The sequence below is a fragment of the Scyliorhinus torazame genome, chromosome 4 (genome assembly GCF_047496885.1).
Source record: "Scyliorhinus torazame isolate Kashiwa2021f chromosome 4, sScyTor2.1, whole genome shotgun sequence".
Lineage (NCBI taxonomy): Eukaryota > Metazoa > Chordata > Chondrichthyes > Carcharhiniformes > Scyliorhinidae > Scyliorhinus > Scyliorhinus torazame.
In genome coordinates, this window is record NC_092710.1 from 360,691,546 (window position 1) to 360,713,881 (window position 22,336).

Below are 22,336 nucleotides of genomic sequence, written 5' to 3' on the forward strand. Positions count from 1 at the left end.
CCACAAAAGCGGTTAAAAGCCTGTCATGTCTCAATAAATTGGTCGTCGTCATCAGTCGCTCGAGGGTTAACGAGACGTCGGATTGGAAAATTTGCAGGGGGAGGCGGTGGTGGAAAAGGCTCCTCTACCGGTTCTGTACTGATAGTTAATTCTTGGAAAGCCTGATTAACAGAGGTAACGGGCTGATCGAGGAAGGGTGTTGGTGCTTTTGAGCGAGTGCGTGTTGCAATGGGAGTAATAGGAGCAGGGAGGTTATCGGCAGCAAGATTGTTACAAGGGGGAGGGTGAGAAAGGGGCTGCTGCACCGTGGAGCTGGGAAGAGGTGGCCATTGGGGCATCGTGGGATTTCATTCCTCCTCCTCCTCCTCTGTATCAATCAAATAGGGAAACAACGGCATGCCAGAGGTAGTGGGAGGATCCTCCTGATTTTTAATCTGATGGACTATTCCGACCCGCTTAACACCCGATGCAGTATTATCCCCCCCTTGATTCTTAGGATCTTTCCTGTCCCATAGTTCACATTCGAATTTCAACGTTTCCCAGTCTTTGGTTTCTCCGTCTTTATAATCAGCAATCCCTCTCCTACGGGCATTGTCCCTCCAACTCATTAACAAGGACAGTTTGTGTCGTCTGTCTGATTCTTTTTGCCATTTGGGAATTAATTTCTTCCATTTGGCTCCGGCATTCCGAGACCAAATGGCTGTCTCTGCGGCGGTGCAGTTTTCGAAATTCCAGGTACCACCTAGTGGCCAGATTTCAGATCCGAATTTCTTATTTAAAGCTGAAGACAAGAGGCGTAAATTGCGTTCCTTATCAGGGAACATGGTGCACATAAAAAGCAAGGGAGAATTGTCCTCCGTTTTGTCCAGGCTCTGGCCCATGACTTTTAAGGAGTGGAAAAAAAATTAAAAGACAGAGAGAAGAGAAAAAAAATGGGGAAAAACTGCCTTGTAAATTTAAAAGTCAAAAATCCAAATCTGGTCCCTGACCTAGCCAAGCCTGTGTATCCCTGTCCTGGGGAAAAAAACAAGAGCAGGTGGACCTTAGGCTTTGAACGACAACCGGGTCCCAGACCCTAAGAACATTACTCACAGTCAAATTTAGATTCGAACACCGTCACCTGTCAGCGTTATCCGTCAGGGACGAGGGGTCACAGCACCGATCCGAGAGAGAGAGAGAGACCAAGGTTAAAGCTTACCTTGTTGCGCCGTCCGTCTCCGCTCTCCGGGTTCGTGCTCGATCACTTGCTCGGACCCCCACGGAAGCCACTCAGGGTATTGGTGAGGGCTCGCAGCGCCACTGTCGTCTTTTAAAAATTTTCCTACTTCAAGACTGTGAAAAAAACAATTTTACACCTTGGTTTCGATAAAACTAACTTCGTCTTTATTGACCAAAGTCTGCATGCAGATGGCTACAGGTTAGAGAGAGAGAGCTGTTAAGGTAAACCTGCTCATTCTTTCTCAAGCTCGCAAAGACATGGAGAAAACGTTCAATATTTATACAAAAGCTGTATCATTTTACAAAAACAGACCTTGTTCAAAAATGTCAATACAGTCATAACTTCTGATCAAACATGTTGTCATGGAAAGACCCTGGCTCGGCTTATTTGCAGTATTTTGTCTTTAGAGGGTTTAAGACGGGGTCCTATTTTGTTTTTACCTCTGCCCTCATGATGCCTTGACGCAGATGGACCTCGGTCATGAGGAGGCTGTGTTATTAGGACATTCCTAGATCGTGGCTTTGTTATCAGGTTTTAATAAGGTGAGGCACTATTTTCCCTCTTCTGGCCTTGTATGATACAATTATGTGGATTCTTAGCTTTGTCTAGTTTGTCAGGGTCTGATCTTGGCACTTAGCTGACACAGCTGTCTCACACTTGGTTACATAAGTTGGCTATTTTTCCCATCATGCTATTGCTGAGTTTGTACACTTTCACACACCCGACTCTTCTAATTATGTTCTTCCACATCTCCGACCCATTTTCCGATGTTCAAATCTTGTTTAACAACCTCGACTATTAAACTTTGTGAACAGTTTCTAAAAATACAAATGTACCACTTCTGCTGGTGAGGTAAGGCTAAGGCCACTCGGCCCATCGAGTCTGCTCCGCCATTCAATCATGGCTGATATTTGGTTTATCCCCATTCTCCTGCCATCTCACCAGAACCCCTGATCCCCTTATTGATCAAGAATCTATGTCTCTCCGTCTTAAAGACACTCAGTGATTTGGCCTCCACAGCCTTCTGCAGCAAATAATTCCACAGATTCACCACCCTCTGGCTGAAGAAATAACTCCTCATCTCTGTTTTAAAGAATCGTCTCTTTAATCTGATATTGTGTCCTGCTAGTTTGTCCTCCAAGTTATTCTGTACGTTTCCTGTTATAACATGCTTTCACACACATTCAAGCATCTTTCCTTCTACTGAGTTCAAGTCAAGAAATATGTGGTTCCCCTTTTTCTCTTTTCCCACTTTCTCAAAACGTAGTCTGACATTTACCATATTTCAATCAGCAGATACCATTCCAGAGTCGCGAAAATTCAGAAAGATTACCACCAATTCATCTGTCCTGTCTGAAACCATTACATCCAACACTCCACGCCTTTGATCTTTAGATTCTGGGGTCTGATCTACTTTAAACCACAAGAATTCCCACGTTTTTAATTTTAAACTGGTCTTCTTGTTGATAATTTACACTAATGTGTTTATTTTTCCCTTGTCAGTTACCTGGTGCAGCATTTTTTTTCTGGGCGGTTGTTCATATTTTCCTCCACGTGGACACACACCAAAAGTTCCGACTTGTCTATATGTCATTTCCCTCTTCCCCATTGGAAGTTCGCCAGAATCCGCTTGTGATAGAGCCACGATTCCTTTCGTTAATTATTTACTTTTTTACATACGGAAAGACGCTTTCACTGTCGTTTTATGTGCTTCTCAAAGAACAAAGAAATGTACAGCACAGGAACAGGTCCTTCGGCCCTCCAAGCCCGTGCCGACCATGCTGCCCTACTAAACTACAATCTTCTACACCTCCTGGGTCCGTATCCCTCTATTCCCATCCTATTCATGTATTTGTCAAGATGCCCCTTAAATGTCACTATCGTCCCTGCTTCCACCACCTCCTCCGGTAGCGAGTTCCAGGCACCCACTACCCTCTGCGTAAAAAACTTGCCTCGTACATCTACTCTATACCTTGCCCCTCTCACCTTAAACCTATGCCCCCTAGTAATTGACCCATCTACCCTGGGGAAAAGCCTCCCTCGTTTCATTGCATATTCTAATATATTTTTCGATCACACTCTGGAATTATATCCTTTATATGTTGGGCACAGGCAAATGGGATTCAGGAGATGAAATACTCGCCCAAGATCCCAGCCTCTGATCTGCTTGTGGAGCGATTTTTTCATATGGCTGAAGCAATTCAGCATCTTACCAATGGTAAACCCAGCGTGCTGGAAGTGGGGGAATTTTGGTCACTACCTTCTCTTCTTTGTTTCTTCTCCCCAGCCGTTGCAGGTTCAGCAGGACATGAGGAACAGGTTCCTACCTTCAGAGGCTGCATCTCCTCCAAGATATTCATCACCCAGTTGTTCTGGCTCTCCATCATACAGCTCCGAATGGTTATATTCATTGGCAGCCTGAACCCCATGCTCACACAGGCCGCCAACGGTGACGCTCTCCAAGGTACTTGGCACAGAGAAGCAAACGAGCTTTGCTGAGGCTGGAGGGGCTCGCAATGCGGGAGGCCGGCAGAGTCATCAGAATGACAGAAGCAGTGTGCGTAAATGCAAGGTAGCAAGAGCCAGAGGTCAGTGACATATAGTGACGGAAGAAACTGGTGCAGATGAAGAGGCTCAGCATGGGAAGGACACCGAGGTAGAGAGGGTAAAGGGGGAAACGATTTATGGAGAGTTTGGATGAAAGACATAAGGGCAGATACAGTGTGGGAAAGATACAGTGGTAGCAAGGGAGTCTTGATAAAGGAATGGGCATGACGTGAGGAAGAGGATTAGGGAGAGGCAGAGAGACAAGCTGAGGGAAAGGTAAGGGAATCCGTGCATGGGTCACAGTAAGGTACCTGATTGCGAGACAGCGGGAGACGGAGATAGGGAGGGGAGTGAAAGCAATGAATCATAGAATCATAGAAGTTTACAGCATGGAAACAAGCCCTTCGGCCCAACCAGTCCATGCCGCCCAGTTTTTACCATTAAGCTAGTCTCAGTTGCCCGCACTTGGCCCATAACCCTCTATACCCATCTTACCCATGTAACTATCTAAATGCTTTTTAAAAGGCACAATTGTACCCGCCTCTACTACTACCTCTGGCAGCACATTCCAGACACTCACTACCCTCTGAGTGAAGAAATTGCCCCTCTGGGCCCTTCTGAATCTCTCCCCTCTCACCTTAAACCTATGCCCTCTAGTTTTAGGCTCCCCTACCTTTGGGAAAAGATGTTGACTATCTATCTTATCTATGCCCCTCATTATTTTATAGACCTCTATAAGATCACCCCTAAGCCTCCTACGCTCCAGAGAAAAAAGTCCCAGTCTATCCAGCCTCTCCTTATAACTTGAACCATCAAGTCCCGGTAACATCCTAGTAAATTTTTTCTGCACTCTTTCTAGTTTAATAATATCCTTTCTATAATATGGTGACCAGAACTGCACACAGTATTCCAAGTGTGGCCGTACCAATGTCTTGTACAACTTCAACAAGACGTCCCAACTCCTGTATTCAATGTTCTGATCAATGAAACCAAGCATGCCGAATGCCTTCTTCACCACCCTGTCCTCCTGCGACTCCACCTTCAAGGAGCTATGAACCTGTACTCCTAGATCTCTTTGTTCTATAACTCTCCCCAACGCCATACCATTAACTGAGTAGGTCCTGGCCTGATTCGATCTGCCGAAATGCATCACCTCACATTTATCTAAAATAAACTCCATCTGCCATTCGTCGGCCCACTGGCCTAATTGATCAAGATCCCGTTGCAATCCTAGATAACCTTCTTCACTATCCACTGTGCCACCAATCTTGGTGTCATCTGCAAACTTACTAACCATGCCTCCTAAATTCTCATCCAAATCATTAATATAAATCACAAATAACAGTGGACCCAGCACCGATCCCTGAGGCACACCACTGGTCATAGGCCTCCAGTTTGAAAAACAACCCTCGACAACCACCCTCTGTCTTCTGTCGTCCAGCCAATTTTGAATCCAATTGGCAACCTCACCCTGGATCCCGTGAGCTTTAACCTTCTGCAACATCCTACCATGCGGTACCTTGTCAAAGGCTTTGCTAAAGTCCATGTAGACAACATCTACTGCACTGCCCTCATCTACCTTCTTGGTCACCCCTCAAAAAACTCAATCAAATTTGTGAGACATGATTTTCCACGCACAAAGCCATGCTGACTGCCCCGAATCAGTCCTTGCCTCTCTAAATGCTTGTAGATCCTGTCTCTCAGAATACCTTCTGGCAACTTACCTACTGCAGACGTTAGGCTCACCGGTCTGTAGTTCCCAGGCTTTTCCCTGCTGCCCTTCTTAAACAAGGGCACAACATTCGCCACTCTCCAATCTTCAGGCACCTCACCTGTGGCTGCCGATGATTCAAATATCTCTGTTAGGGGACCCGCAATTTCCTCCCTAGCCTCCCACAACATCCTGGGATACATTTCATCAGGTCCCGGGGATTTATCTACCTTGATGCGCTTTAAGACTTCCAGCACCTCCTCCTCTGTAATATTACACTTCTCAAGGCATCACTATTTATTTCCCTTAGTTTCCTAACATCCATGCCTTTCTCCACCGTGAATACCGATGAGAAATATTCATTCAGGATCTCACCCAACTCTTGTGGCTCTGCACATAATTGTCCTTGTTGATCCTTAAGAGGCCCGAGTTACTCTTTTTCCCTTTATGTATCTGTAGAAGCTCTTTGGATTCTCCATTGCATTATTTGCCAAAGCAATTTCATGTCCCCTTTTTGCCCTCTTGATTTCTCTCTTAACTCTATTTCGACAACCTCTATACTCTTCAAGGGATCCACTTGATCCCAGTTGTTTATGTACGTCATATGCCTCCTTCTTCTTTTTGACCAGAGTCTCAATATCTCGAGTCATCCAGGGTTCCCTACTTCTACCAGCCTTGCCCTTCACTCTAAAGGGGATGTGCTTACACTGAACCCTGGTTAACACATTTTTAAAAGCCTCCCATTTACCAGCCGTCCCTTTGCCTGCCAACAGTCTCCCCCAATCTACCTCTGAAAGTTCCTGTCTGATACCGTCAAAATTGGCCTTGCCCCAATCAAGAATTTTAACTCTTGGGCCAGACCTATCATTCTCCATAGCTATCTTAAAACTAATGGAGTTATGGTCACTTGTCCCAAAGTGATCCCTCACTAACACTTCTGTCACCTGCCCTTCCTTATTTCCCAAGACGAGGTCACGTTTTGCCCCCTCTCTAGTCGGTCCATCCACATACTGAATGAGAAATTCCTCCTGAATACACTCAACAAATTTCCCTCCATCCAAGCCCCTAATGCGATGGCTGTCCCAGTCAATGTTGGGAAAGTTAAATTCCCATACTATTACCACCCTATTTTTCTTGCAGCTATCTGTAATCTCCTTACATATTTGCTCCTCAATTTCCCACTGACTATTTGGGGGCCTGAAGTACAGTCCTATCAAGGCGATCTCTCCCTTCTTATTTTTCAGTTCCACCCATACAGACTCAGTGGGCGAACCCTCGGATATATCCCCTCTAAGTACTGCCGTGATGTTCTCCCTAATCAAAAACGCCACTCTCCCTCCTCTCTTACCTCCTGTTCTATCCTTTCTATAGCAGCTGTACCCCGGAACATTGAGCTGCCAGTCCTGCCCCTCCATTAGCCATGTTTCAGTCATAGCTATAATATCCCAGTCCCATGTGCCCATACATGCCCTGAGTTAATCCGCTTTGCCCGTCAGGCCCCTTGCATTGAAATAAATGCAGTTTAATGTCGACTTTCCTTGCTCTCTGCCCTGCTTTCTCTGGTCATGCTTTTCACACTCTCCCTTCCTGCCTTTTGTTTCCGTCCCCACTGACTTCCTACATCGGTTCCCATCCCCCTGCCACATTATTTTAAACCCTCCCCAACTGCACTAGCAAACACACCTCCGAGAACATTGGTTCCGGTCCCACCCAGATGCAAACCGTCCGATTTGTACAGGTCCCACCTCCCCCAGAACCGGTCCCAATGTCCCAGGAATTTGAAACCCTCCCTCTTGCACCATCTCTCAAGCCACGTATTCATCCTAGCTATCCCGTCATTCCTACTCTGACTATCACGTGGCACTGGTAGCAATCCTGAGATTACTACCTTTGAGGTCCTACTTTTTAGTTTAACTCCTAACTCCCTAAATTCAGCTTGTAGGACCTCATCCCGTTTTTTTACCTATATCGTTGGTGCCTATATGCACCACGACAGCTGGCTGTTCACCCTCCCCCTCCAGAATGCCCTGCAGCCGCTCCGAGACATCCTTGACCCTTGCACCAGGGAGGCAACATACCAACCTGGATTCTCGTTTGCGTCCGCAGAAACGCCTGTCTATTCCCCTTACAATTGAATCCCCTATCACTATAGCTCTGCCACTCTTTTTCCCGCCCTTCTGTGCAGCAGAGTCAGCCACGGTGCCATGAACCTGGCTGCTGCCACCTTCCCCTGGTGAGCCATCTCCCCCAACAGTTTCCAAAACGGTAAATCTGTTTTGGAGGGAGATGACCGCAGGGGATCCCTGCACTGCCTTCCTACTCTTCCTCTGTCTGTTGGTCACCCATTCCCTATCTGCCTCAGTAATTTTAATCTGTGGTGTGACCAACTCACTGAATGTGCTATCCACAACTTCCTCAGCATCACGGATGCTGCAAAGTGAATTCATCCGCAGCTGCAGAGCCGTCAAGCGGTCTAACAGGAGCTGCAGTTGGACACACTTCTTGCAGATGAAGGAGTCAGGGACACCAGAAGGGTCCCTGACTTGCTACATCTCACAAGAGGAGCATGACACGGGTCTGAGCTCTCCTGCCATGACTTAAACCTGAAGTTAAATGTGAACTACACTACACAGCTAAGAGAAAGTCAAAGAGAGAAAAATCACTTACCAGTCACAAGCCAATCACTTACCTGCTGGCTGTGATGTAATTGCTCCCGAGACTCCCTCACAGGTCTGCTTCTCTGCACCTCCTTAAGATGAGCACAAAATTGCCTTAACTAGTTAATTAATTTACTTAATTAATTGGATTTTTTTTTTTGTTCGGGAAACTCAACCCAAACACCAAACTCCAAAAAACACAGCCCTCACTCACCTCTTACCCGAACTCAGCTTACCCAAACTCAGATACACTCTGTTTGCTTCCAGCACTCCGTTTCTAAAGGCCCTTCAGCCACACCTTTTGTTTCCTTCCTGATTTACAGTCAGCCAATAGGCCTACTCCCGAAACTGATCTCCCGAAACTAACAGCTGACCTGCAAGGTAAGGAAGTTTTTAAACAGTACTTACCTCACCCAGGCCGCGAACTTTTAAACTGTCCGCTCTGCCTCGCAGCTCCCGCGCTTTTTAAATCTCCCGCGCTGTTTTCAATGTCCCGGCTCTCTCTCTCTCCCGCTCCCAGCTGACCTGCAAGGTAAGGAGGTTGTTAAACAGTCCGTGTGAAAAGGAAACGGCATGTGATAGTTATAGGCGAGGAGCAAATGTCAGGTAGAGAATGTGTGGGAAAGGAGAAAAACGGGAATTTTTTCAGAAAAAATAGTCTGCGGCCTGGAAACTCTGGGGAAGGCAGAGATAGTGGGATGGCATTTCGATGAGTGGAAGACGCAGAAAATGTTTGGCGGCAGTGGGGTTAGATGGAAATTTTTGGATGGTAAGGAACGGGATAGCAGATAAGGGATACGATGACAGGAGTGATGCTAAGGATTTTATGAAACGGGAGAGAGGGATAAGATGGGAAAAAATGGAGGGGTGACAGGAATCGTACAGAGTTAATTGGACATACATTTGCCGCAGAGGAGAACAATGGGAGTGAGTGAAATGAGCAGAGCGTAAACACGGGATGGAGGTTAGAGTGAGAGAAAGAAGAGGACATATGTAGTGGCCGACAGAACAGAACTCTGGGACAGCAATCCACTGAAGACAGCAATGACTGGCGAAGCAGACGTGCGGGCAGGGAAAGAGTCAGTTGGGAGAGAGGACATATTTTTAGATTTTAAATGGGACGAGAAATACGAGAAATTACAGATAAAGAGAGAGAACGAAGCCCAGCGAACAGAGAGCATGTGTGACAAGAGAGTGCAAGTGCCGGGAAAGACGAAACGTGAATATTGAGTGCATGGAAAGAGCAAAGAGCTGTTCAAGCGGAACGTTGGAGAGAAAAATCTCGCACGAAGGGAGAGTTGAGAGAGCATGTGTGCAAATAGATGATCAGTTCAAGGCCAGGGTCGGGAGGAGAGGGTGTGGAGAGCGAGCGAGAGAGAGAGCAGGAAGACCCCACCCCCACCCCTCACACCCCTGACTAAAATAACCACAAAGCATATTGAGTTTTTATTCAACATTTATTGTAATTTGAAATAGAGAAAGGAGTTCCTGGAAAGATGGCTGAAAACGATGTGGTGAAGAGTGGGGAAGTAGAGATTAGAGGCAAAGTGCAAAGTGGGCCTGGAAGGAGGGATTCATTGCCGTGTAAACCACTGAGAGACAGAGAAGGGGATAGAAGAGGAGCTGAAAGAATGTGAATTTAGATTAATGATGATGTTGAACGATGCATTGGTGAGAAGACAAACAGAGTTTGAGGCAGGGAATGAAGTGATGAGGGGGCGTGAAGAGAGGGGCAAGTAAATTTGAGGAAAGGGTGAGAAAAATAACGAAGAGAGACAAAAGGAAGCACGTAATTTCGATTGAGGTGGAGTCGAGGAAATGAATAACTGGTAGAGCGTATGATAGCGAGGGAAGGGAGGAGAGGGAAGAAGACGAGATTCGGGTGAGAACAGATGAGTTGGTTAATCAAATGCAGCGTCCATCCTCGGCATTTGCTGGGACACACCTGCATTTTACTGAGGTGAAATTGTCCTTTTCCGACTCTCAGATTAGGAAACGGATTTAGTTACATCCCAAGGTGCGCAGGAACGTATATCTTTGCGGTTGGCTTTCTGTTGGTGCATTATCTGTCCTAAACATGTGTGCCTGGCTTTTTCTGATCTCATGTGTATGAAACTGTTCTTGTGTCTCCCAGTCTGTATGTTGTCGTACCTGAGCTCAGCCTGCTTCTGGCGGATGTGCAGCAGGCGGTCTGTTTATCCTCCAATCTTCTCATCTGCTTGTGGTTTTGTTTATCTCTGTGTGCCTATGTCTTTTATTCCGCCTTTCTGTTTGCCTGAATGTATGTGTCTGGGTCTGTGGATCATTTTGTTCTGTGTACTTGTCGGTGTGCCTGTGTGTAGATGAATCCATCTCTCTTGCACAGTTATATAATGTTAAGCCTTCTATCCAGTCTACACACTTGTGTTCCCTGCATTTGTCTTTCTGTGGGTCCTTTTGTTTGTTTGTGTATTTCTGTCCGCTAGTGAGCGAGTCGTTACAACAACCGCCTGACAGATATTGTTTATCTGCTTGATGTTATTTTTATGGAGATACCAATCTTCAACGACACCCATCTTCCAATTTACACTGAATTGTATCTCGACTCACATGAACATAGACAAACAAGTCCACACAGAGACGGGTGCATCACTATCCACTGAGACCAATGTCACATTTCACAAAGAGACGCACAAAGCAATCCACACCGAGATCCATATCCCAGCCTACATCAAGACTCATACATCATATAATAATAATCTTCATTATTGTCACACATTGGATTACATTAACACTGCAATGAAGTTACAGTGAAATTCCCCTAGGCGCCACACTACGCCGCCTGTTCAGGTACACAGAGGGCGAACTCGGAATTGCCTAATTCACCGAAACAACACATCTTTCGGGATTTGTGAGAGGAAGCCGAGCACCCGGAAGAAACCCACGCAGACTCTGGGAGAATGCGCAAATTCTGCAAAGACAGTGACCCAGCCAGGAATCGAACCCAGGTTTCTGGCGCTATGTAGCAACTGTGATAACCACTGTGCCACCGTGACGCTCTACAATATCCGCACCAAGAGCCATGTTTTAGTAGCCATACAGAAACGTAAGACATTCAACATCATGACCTGTATCCCTGCCACATCCAGGTTCAGAACCCAATCCACACTGAGACACGAAATTCGCCCATCATGTGGACACATATAGGAGCTCGCAGCAAGGCTGACATGCTGGACCATACGGAGGCACAAACCCCACAATACATCTAGACCCATAACACTCGTCAACATGAGGTTCGTTCCCCAGACAACACTGAGAGACGTACCACACACATCGAGACACATACGGCAGGCCACCGCGAGGCCCGCACAGCAGTCCATCCTGATAGCTCAATCCACAGGGAACACCATATCGTAATCAGCACCAGCCTGAAGGGACGTCTAAACCGGATCATAAATCTAATTTCGCGAAAAATGAAGCTTCATAGAATAATTCAATCGAAAATGTTATTTGTTTCAAATGCTCTCTCTCCCTCTCCCTCTATTCCTCTCCCCGTCTCTCCCTCTCTCTCTCTCTCTCTCCCTGTCCCCATGTCTCTCTCTCGCTCTCACTTGTTTTGGGCCAGTGTTTAGAGAACCCCAAAGTGTATCATGAAGTTCACCTGACCTACAACTTTTAATAGACTGTGGTATGGGCAGCACACGGCCCACTCTACAGGTGTGGTACAGCAGAAAGCGAAAAGTATTTTTTATAGCAAAAAAATGTTTATTCTATGAACTCAAATTAACCGTTTTAAAACAGACAGTGAACATCTTCGCAACCCTTAACTCAAATACAACCCCTAAAGAATTCAACACTAAATAATCCTTAATAAATTCTCAAACAACATCCAGACGACAAAATAAACACCTTTTAACAGAAGCGCATAAGGTTTAAATTCACCACTGGGAACATTTTTTAATTCTGAATTCACCAAATGATCAATGGATAGCCTTTCGGTCGCAGAGAGAACAACAGTACACCTGCTTTGTCTGACTTCAGCTCCAACACGGAAACGAAACAAAAAAAATGCAGACACACCCAAGATTTTCTCAAAGTGAAAGTAAAAAGCAGAACCAGAGCTCAGCGCCACCCACACTCTGACATCACTGCAGTAACATGAGCAGCCAAACATTTCTTAACGCGACGTTCTCATGGCACACTCTCTCTCCCTCTCTATCTCAGTTAGCAGGTTTACAAACGCCTTCGCTTTCACTCAGCTGTTTGGCATTTTTACTGCTCCATGGAACGGGTTGATCATGGACCGGCACAGACGCAGAACAATATCGTCAGTCACTGTCACAGGTAATCCAATTGTGCTAATTGAGATCTCTGTCAAGCACAGGTTATTCAATTGTGATCCCTCGTCTGTTTCCCGCTCTCAGATAATCCAAATGATCAGTCACTTATCTCACAGCTCGAGGTCACCTCCACCTCCCTCTCAGCTTCACGTAATCCCACTGCAAACAAAGAGGTGCATCCCAGTCACATATAATCTAGTGGTGAACACTAAACTATATGGAATCCGGTTACGAATACTCAGATCCCTCCTGGCGATACGCAATCTAGCGTTGAACAATCAGTTCCCTCCATGTTACATGCTCATGAATTTGCCCCCTTGTACGGCACTGTAATTAATCACTGTTTTTCGATGTACCATTTGGCAATGCAGTCTGTGGATTAGTCATTTAATCAATGTACGTGTCCGTTCCCTTGGCCGCAGAAAAATACTTTTCATTGTACTTCGGTACATGTGACAATAAATCAAATCAAATGGAAATCAAACACAATTCCCTCATAGACATTGGTAATCCAGCCTTGAACACTCAACTCCCTCACCGCTACATGTTAACATATAGTGACGATTCAGTCCACACCCAGTCATTTTCTGTACAGATTTGAACAGCGAGCTCAATCTACTGTCCAGTCATTGATAATCTGGATGTCATTAACCATCTCCCGCACAGTCACATGGAATATGGATGTGAACACTAATCTACCTCCGAGTCATGAATAACCCAGGTGTAAACACTCAGAACACCCAGTCACAGTTAATCTTGTTTGAACACACAGCCACATGAATTCAAGGTGTCAATACTCAGCTTCTTCCCTGCCACACTTCATCCGTGTGTGAATATTAAACGGTATCCTAGTATCAAGAAACCCAGTTTAAGAACTCAGTGGCTTCTCAACTGAATAAATGACAGTAAACTCACTCCTTGTTCCAGTTTTACAGTGTCAGCGTTCAGTTTCCTTCAGCTTTTAGCAAATCTGGTATAAATTCTGTTCACCCCTCAGACAAGATAACTTGCAGGTTGTCACACAGCTGTTCTCCGTTTTTAACAATCAAAGCTTCAAAACCTATCTTTTACTAATCGCACGTATTGAACATGTCACCTTTCAGCGCGAAAGCAGTATCAGATAATACATCAATAAATATTCCGCCCTCCAAAAGTCACCATTCAGCCCCCCCCCTCCCCTAGAGGAGTGGTAGAGCACTCAGGGTCTGAACATAGAACATCGAACATAAAGTGCAGAAGGAGGCGATTCGGCCCATCGAGCCTGCGCTGACACACTTAAGCCCTTACTTCCACCCTCTCCACGTAAGCCGATAACTCCTCCTAACCTTTTTTGGTCCCTAAGAGCAATTTGTCATGGCCAATCCACCTAACCTGCACTTTCTTGGACTGTGGGAGGAAACCGGAGCACCCGGAGGAAACCCACGCAGACACGGGAAGAACGTGCAGACTCCGCACAGACACTGACCACAGACAATCGAACCTGGGACCCCCGGCAACGTGAAGCCACAGTGCTATCCACTTGTGCTACCGTGCTGCCCCTTAACTCTGTACTCGTTGGTATCTTGAACCATGAGGGGGGAACCTGACTGAAGCTTACAGTACACTGAGAGGCCAAGATGGAGTTGACGTGAAAGGATGGTTCCATTGATAGGGGAAACGAGATCCCGAGGGGACAGCCTCAGACTATAGGGACGATCCTTTAAAACTGAGGTTAGTAAGAATTTCTTCAGCCAGACCGTGGTGAATCATTGCTGCAGAAAGCTGTGGAGGCCACGTCACTGAGTATCTTTTCCTGAGAGAATGATAAAAGACGCACGGGGGTTCACAGTGACCCACTGAGCTCAATAAATAAGACAGATCCCGACGCTTAACACAGTAGCAGAAAATGCCACTCAAAGAGAATATTACAGGTCTCTGAAAGCAAACTGCCCCAACTAAACGATGTCCCAGAGAGGCAAAGAGGTGCCCGACACCGGCTTCTACATCAGTCTCATGCCGCAATACAGTGTACTGCAGTGAGCATTTGCTTATGGTCAGGGAATCTTTGGGATTATTTTTAGTGACCTTTTTGGTTACCCAGTTTGCACCATCCCACGATTCATCCACAGTTCGCGATACCGACATTGAACATTACAGCTTTAATGCATTGCAATTAACGCACTGGGATTTCCCATTGACCAGACACTAATTGAAACAGCTAAACTAATATTGTAGTTCGTAACTTGACACCCTAGTATGCGCAGCCAAAGTCATGGGATAGTCTCAACTTGCCTGGACGAGTGCTGGTTCAACAATATTCTTAACCTGGACACAATGCTCGGTCAAGTCAGTGCAGTCGACCAGGAACACATCCACCATTTCAATGATTAATTCTCTCAACACATAATTGGATGTGTGTTTCACTCTGGAGTTGAGATGGTGGATTACACTTCCCCACACCCATCCGTCATCCGCCACCCCTCCCACTCCATCTTCCGCGCCACAGCCTTTCTGTGGCTTTATAGGACATTGAATTTGGACGAGCCTTCCAACTCAGATTGAATCTTTTAAATCAGGAATGTTTCTTCTTCATCTTCAGCTACTGCCACTGCCCAAAGATTGGCTGACATGAAGTCTGCCGTATTGTCTCTCGCCATCACGGTGACTCTGGGTGTCCTTTTCGCAACCTTTGCTACAGTCCCTGTGCTGGAAGTGCAGTACGTAACCTTCGTCCTGCAGGTGCTCACCCGCTCTTTCCTGTTTGGGGGACTTTCCACATTCATCACCATCGCGTAAGTCAATCAAAGGCAGCAGGTCTGGATTTCAGAAACATTTATCGAAACTCAACCATTCCGTGAGGAATTCGGTTTCCAAAGGCCACGTGAGCCGCTGTAGCCCATTGGATCTGGGATTGTGGGACACAGCGTCACCTGGCATTTCCAAATACACGCTGATGACGTCATAAATGGTGATAATTTTGAATTCATGCCACAAAAGTGGTTGGAAGGATATTCATAGATCAATTTTTGAAAACTCTGGAGGAATACCTGATTTAGGAAAGATTGCGGAAATGTTGATATGATGAATATGAAAACCTTCTGTATCTGTTTTTTAATGATCAACCGTGCTGGACTCTGTGTAACTCAGTGAAACATCTTCTCTGTTGGCTTGTTTTCTACAGCTTCCCTCCATGCCACTTTGGGAAGATATTTGGTCTGTCATTTGCCGTTTTGGCATGTGTTTCCCTCCTGCAATACCCCTGTTTGGCTCTGGTCCAAGGACCTCTACAACACAATCCTTTATATGTGAGTACCAGCTGGGAGGTCGATGCCCCTCTGACGGTCACGAATAAAATAATGAGGGCGATAGAGAGGGACACATACAGGGATATTCACGCTAGATCGAGAGGTACCTCTTTCTGGGCTTGAGATTCAATCCACACCATCCCCAGTATAAACGAGAGGAAGTCAGTAACAATCAACCTGTCAGTGTCTGGATGAAAGAATAAATTCCACATCCACATCGACCATAGATGTGTATTATTCTCTTTATAAATGAGTGAATTTCATGCAAGGAAGGAAGTTATTACCAATCCTAAATAAGATTGCATTGCAGCAAAATTTGGAATCGTTCTTTGATTTCAATGATTTGCAGGGAGTTCTCTTCGGGGCAGAGAGGTTTAAGAGTAGGTCTGATAGAGCTGTTCAAAATGAGAAGGGTTTTCTACAGCGAGTTGAAAGAGAATCTGTTTTCATTGACAGAAAGGCCAATAACAATGGGAAAATATTTAAAATGAGAGAAAAGCGCCAGAATTAATGTGAAGGGGGAACGTTTTACTGCAATCACGGGTTAGGTTTGAAACTTTGCCTCAATGTCACACACATTCCTCCGTTACATTAGTAACGGTGGTGACTGATTATTGAAAGTGGAAAATTCAGCTATCTTGGGAGAGCGCCCGGGTTACAGCTGCATAACCTCTAGATTTGATGTTGGAAATTTGCGTCACTTTTCATATGGACTGAGCGGGTGATTCCGTGCTGTCCATTGTTCGATGTAAATATTTTTGAGAACGGTTTTGCCTGCATAGCAACTCTCCATTTACTTCTGTTCCCTTTTGATGCAGTTGAACATCGGTTTAATCGTCCTCGTAACCCTGACCTACGTTCATCCGATCGCCGTCAATCTGCACTGTCAACGGGAAATCCGGAAGAGAGGTGTGGTAAATTCCTCTTAATTCGAAGATTCGGAACTGGAGTAGGAGTAGGATTGGCCGATAAGACATACCTGAGGAACACAATCGTTTGGTGGGAGTCTAGAAATATAGAAAATAGGAACAAGAGGAGCCCATTCTGCATGTCTCGCCTACTCTTCATTTGTTTTGATCATGGCGGTTCCCGCCTTCCCCCTAAATCCTTTGATCCCCCGCCCCAACTGAAAGATTCAATTGCTTCTTGAAAACATACAGGTTTCGCCTCAACTGATCGCCGTGGCAGCGAATTCCAAGGCCGAAAATTCTCTTGTGAAGGAATTTTCCTCATCTCTGTTCTAAATGACCGTTATCACTATTTCTGGATTAGCCGACCATCATACGCTGCCTTCTAGTGTCTGCTCTGTCTAGTCCTGTTAGAATTGTATAGCTTTCTACGATATACCACCCACCCCTCCCCCGCCCCCTCTGAACTGTTGTCAAGACAATACTTACAACTCAATATCTCTTCATATGTCAGGCCTGACAACATAGAAATCAGCCAGGTAATTCTTCTCTACATTCCCGCTACAGCAACAACATCATTCCACAAATATGTGGGCCGAAACTGCTCACAATCGTCCAGTTGTGGCCTCACCAAACTACAGCAAGACATCCCGCCTCCGTTTCTCGAAGCATCTAGGTGAAAAGGTCAGCATACCTGATCACTTTATTTTCCTCCTGCGGCACCTGCATGCTTACCTTCAGCGACCGGTGTATGATGCCACACAGGTATCGTTACCCATTCCCCTATCCTAATTCAGTGAAGTTCCTCAATACTTTTTTTTTCATTGTTAGGGAGTGCAATTTGTGCTGCTTCAGCAGTAGCCCGTGTGTTATGGCTGTCAAGGGTGAATTTCGGTGGGGCTGACTTGTGGGATTATAAAGGACGAGGAACACTGCGAGTAAGGTTATGCTGGGGCTGTCAAAAAGGATAGTTAGAGCACAGCTGGAGTATTATCTAAAACCACTAACTTGTCACTGTAGCAAGGAGTATTCTTTTATAAAGTTAGAGTACCAAATTTATTTTTTCTAATTAAGCGTCAATTTAGCTTGGCCAATCCACCTAGCCTGCATATCTTTTTGAATTGTGGGGGCGAAACCCACGCAAACAGGGGGAGAATGTGCAAACTCCACACAGACTGTGACCCAGAGCCGTCATCGAACCTAGGACGTCGGCGCCGTGAGACAGCAGTGCTAACCATTGCACCACCGTGCTTCCCCCTACTGTATCAAAGAGTTGAATGCACTTGAGGGGCTCCACAGTATATTCACCGGGATGTTGCTTGGCTGGAGCATCTGAGCTGTAAGGAGAAACTGGATCGGCTTGGATTGGTTTCTTTAGAGCAGTGAATGCTGAGGTGCGATGTAGTTGACGTGTAAACGATTATGTGGGAGTTGGAAAAGGAAAGTAGATACAATCTGTTCCCCTTGCTTGAGGGATCAGTCACAAGCGGGCATAATTTTAGGTTTGGGGGCAGGAGAAATCGAGGATACTTTATTATTCCCTTTGTTTGAACTCAGAGGGTGGACATAATATCTAATGCACCGGCTGGGAAGGTAGTGGAGGCTGGGAATCTTCCAAACTGTATAAAGTACTTGGATGAGCACTTGTAATGCGACTACATTGAGGGATATGGGATAAATGGAGGTAAGTGGGATTAGCGCAAGATAAGGTGTAATTATTGTCAGTGCTAACCTGATGGCCCGAAGGGCCTTGTCTTTGTTGTAAGACTGTATTACTCTTTGACGTAGTGTTTACTGTGATTCTGTTCTGCGACTGTTTCCTCCGGGTGCTCCGGCTTCCTCCCACAAGTCCAGAAAGATGCTCTGTTCGGTAATTTAGCCATTCTGAATTCTCCTTCTGTGTACCCGAACAGGCGGCGGAATGTGGAGACTAGGCCATTTCCACAGTAACTTGATTGCAGGGTTAATGTAAGCCTAATTGTGACAATAAAGATTATCATTATATAAACAATAATTAGAAATATTATATGAATCATTTTAATATAATATAGTATATTATTATAATATTAGTAATCGTTATTAAGTTTATTATCCCTTTCTTCCTCGGAAACTGAAAGCTGCGTCCTGCTCTTCATCGTCACTTTCTGCAGGCCTGTTTAAAGAGTGATCAGCAAACTGGACTAATTCTTCTTCCCATATCTCTTGAATTAATCGAAGAATTTGCCCATGATTTCCTCACTTCTCTTTCACCTCGATCGCCTTTTACATTTCCCATTCTTTTCCCATTCCATCCAATACTGCCTTTTCCTGCCTTAGCTCGAATTCCCCTCCCCTTCAATCTCCTTGTTTGCTCCATCTTAATTTTGATCTGCTCTTGCTCCCAGGACTTCTACATTCTTAATTGCTATCACTTTCTCCACATTCCATGACTTAATTGCCGCATGTTGTCCTTCTCTCCTCCTTCCTTCCATTTAATTTTCAACACTATTCTAATCTTCTGTACCTCCTGTCATTCCTTTCATCTCTGAGGATTCCGCTCCATTTCCAATCCCTCTGTTTCAACTGTCCTGTCTCAAAATCTATCTCCCATTCACATTTAATGCTCATTTACTCTCCCCGGCATTCTCTCGGAGCTCAATTCACTCCATCATCCATTCTATCAATCTTCACCAATTCCAATCTCTCTACGCTTATCTGGTCTCTCCCTTTCTCACGCACTTCTATCTCGCCTTCTCTCACTCTCTCTCGCTCTCACGTTCTCTCCATTCACCTTGTTTCCTTTCGCTAATCTCCTGCTGACACCAATTCTAGCTCTGCAAAATCAGGCCCCCTCAAAGCAATGTGGTTGTTCTTCCAGCATCAGTTAAGCGTTTCCTCTTTACAAACCATGGACTTGAGAGTAACACAAGTTTTGAAATGTCTTGCTGCAGTGTATTTCCATTTCAAAGCTGTTCAATTTGCACTTTGGCTAGAAGTAGAGTTGCAGTGTTCACCAAGATATAGAGATTTTTTGTTCGAGATGCATGTGAGCAATCGGCAGAAACCAAGAAGATCTTCCTGAAGAACATCCAAAGGGCATTGATACGTGTCACTATAAAGGACAAACAGCCGATTTTCGTTAATCAGGGTACTTATGAATAATACTTGATTGTTTATGAAGAATTTGGATTAATATTTCGTTTGATAATGTGTTGATATATATATTTTAAATATGTTAAAATAAATGTTTGGCTGTTGTCACTGTTTCTTGTGCCTCTTTCATTGGTCATAAAGGAAGCAATTTATTAAACACATTAATGTAAAATGAGTAAAATGAGGGTACGATCCAGCAGATGTAATTTTGAGAAACACAGACATATCCTTCAAACAGCAATAAGATTATTGACCAGAAGGTTTGGGTTCGTTTCTTTCTGACGTTGGTTGGGGAATAAACATTGGTTGTAAGGAGACCGCCGATTGCTTCCCTGCTACCCTTCTCATTCTGTCAGGGGATGGTTCATCTAGTATTGCGAGGGTGAGCCAGTGAATCAGCTTAACAACTTGACCAGATCTTTTTTATTCGTTCATGGGACGACGGAGCCGCAGGCTGTGACAGTATTCATTGGCCATTCGTTTTCCCTTTTGGGGGCAGTTACGAGTCAATCACATTGCTGTGGATCTGGAGTTACCTGAGGGGCCAGACCAGGTAAGAATCGCAGGCTCAGTGAATCGGAAATGTTTCACGACAATCGACAAATAAGGATGTGCGGCTGAGTTGGGAGGATGATTGGCGGGGGGGGGGGGGGGGGGGGGGAGGTTCGAGAAATCAAGGGAGTGAAATAAAATATTATATTTGAGGGAAATAAATGAAAAAGGCCTTTCGGCCTAGTGTGTCCTCGCCGGCCATTAAGCACCTACATATTCGAACACATTGTAAGTGCTCATCCAAATGCTTCTTAAAAGTTGAATCCTGGGATTATATTCATTGGAGTTTAGGAGGTTGAGGGGAGATCTAATAGAAACTTACAAGATAATGAATGGCTTAGGTAGGGTGGATGTAGGGAAGTTGTTTCCATTAACAGGGGAGACTAGGACCCGGGGGCACAGCCTTAGAATAAAAGGGAGTCACTTTAGAACAGAGATGAGGAGAAAGTTCTTCAGCCAGAGAGTGGTGGGTCTGTGGAATTCATTGCCACAGAGGGCGGTGGAGGCCGGGACGTTGAGTGTCTTTAAGACAGAAGTTGATAAATTCTTGATTTCTCGAGGAATTAAGGGCTATGGAGAGAGAGCGGGTAAATGGAGTTGAAATCAGCCATGATTGAATGGTGGAGTGGACTCGATGGGCCGAATGGCCTTACCTCCACTCCTAGGTCTTATGGTCTAAGGCACCCAGATGGCACCAGCCCTGTGGGTTAAAATGCTTTCCCTCCCATCGTCTGTGAACTCCAGCCCATAACCTTAAATCTACGTTCCTTCGTTATTAACCCCTGCACTCAGGGGAAAACTGCCTTCCTGTCCAACACGCCTATATCCCTCATAATCTTAAGCAAACCCATTTCGGTCCCTGTGTCAGCCTTGGCTGTTGGAGGGAAAGTTAAAATGGAGCTGTCATAATCCCAGATGAACATATGCTGTTTTCTGCATTGAGGGGGAGAGCTGCCAGGCGGGGGTCTAACCTGAACATCGACACAACTCAGCGAGGGGCAAGATTTAGAAGCCAACTCGCGAAATGAACCCGCGCTCTTGGCCGTGCCCTGCCTCACAAATGAGCTGTCCAGCCAACTGAGTTAATCAGCCCAAGGGGAAGAAATATTCCGTCTCTCTTGATGCTGAAACACTCCATCCCTGGGCACATCCTGGTGATTATGCTGGCTTGTGATGCAGAACAAGGCCAGCAGTGCAATTTAATTCCCGTACCAGCTCACCCGAACAGGCGCTGGAATGTGCGGTCTAGGGGCTTTTCACGGTAACGTCAAACTTGTGACAATAAAATGTTATCATTATTATTATTCTTTTGTTCCTAGGTTTTATAAACAAGGTTTTATTTCAGGAATCTACAAAGATAGCATCACTGAGTGCTGCCGTGATGATCTTCCAATAATTAATGCAATTCCTCCTCGTTTTTACCTCCGCCTCAATCGCGCATGAAACTTCGAGACACTGGTAGGTTCAGCTGCCAGGTTGGTTCCTTTCCACCAGCACTCTGAGATTGAAATAATATCATAATCGTATTTTCTGAGCAACACTTTAAGTTCATTAATCTTACCCCTCAGTAACCTTGTATTTAACTAATGGCATTTAAAAGGCTACCAGTGCCCTGATGCGCCTTCCATGTGCCTCATTGTACCCCTGACATAATTTCGTGTTGTGGGCGATAGCTGAGAAGAGATTCTATTCAGCGGTGTTTAACTTACCTACCCGTTCTCTGAAATGGTGCATCCTCCGGCGAATTAGACTAAAGTGGGCAGAAACTCGAGAATCGAAATATGGACCTCACTGCCTCAATGGATGGTGGGTACAGCGATCCTCATATGATTTGAGAAATATCTAGATGTGCAGTTCCATGTCTACATACACAAGGACCAAGTGCATGGAAATGGGATTAGAACAGAGTAACTGAAATTGAAGTCATATAGCACAGAACAGGCCTTCGGCTGATCATGTCCATGTCCTCGTTCAAATAACTATCGAAAGTCATCCCACTTTACGGCA

At 45.3% G+C, this 22,336-nt stretch overlaps 1 protein-coding gene across 1 annotated transcript in view; it reads left to right on the forward strand.

The window, feature by feature from the left end:
- Positions 1–16,930, forward strand: part of LOC140411522 (equilibrative nucleobase transporter 1-like) — a 128,229-nt gene extending 111,299 nt beyond the window's left edge. The window contains exons 9-13 of the mRNA XM_072500608.1: positions 3,507–3,683; positions 12,338–12,457; positions 15,032–15,224; positions 15,614–15,737; positions 16,556–16,930. Of these exons, the coding sequence (XP_072356709.1) occupies positions 3,507–3,683; positions 12,338–12,457; positions 15,032–15,224; positions 15,614–15,737; positions 16,556–16,666 (725 nt within the window). The 3' untranslated portion in view covers positions 16,667–16,930. The remainder of the gene's footprint in view (positions 1–3,506; positions 3,684–12,337; positions 12,458–15,031; positions 15,225–15,613; positions 15,738–16,555) is intronic.
- Positions 16,931–22,336: the final 5,406 nt, after the last annotated feature.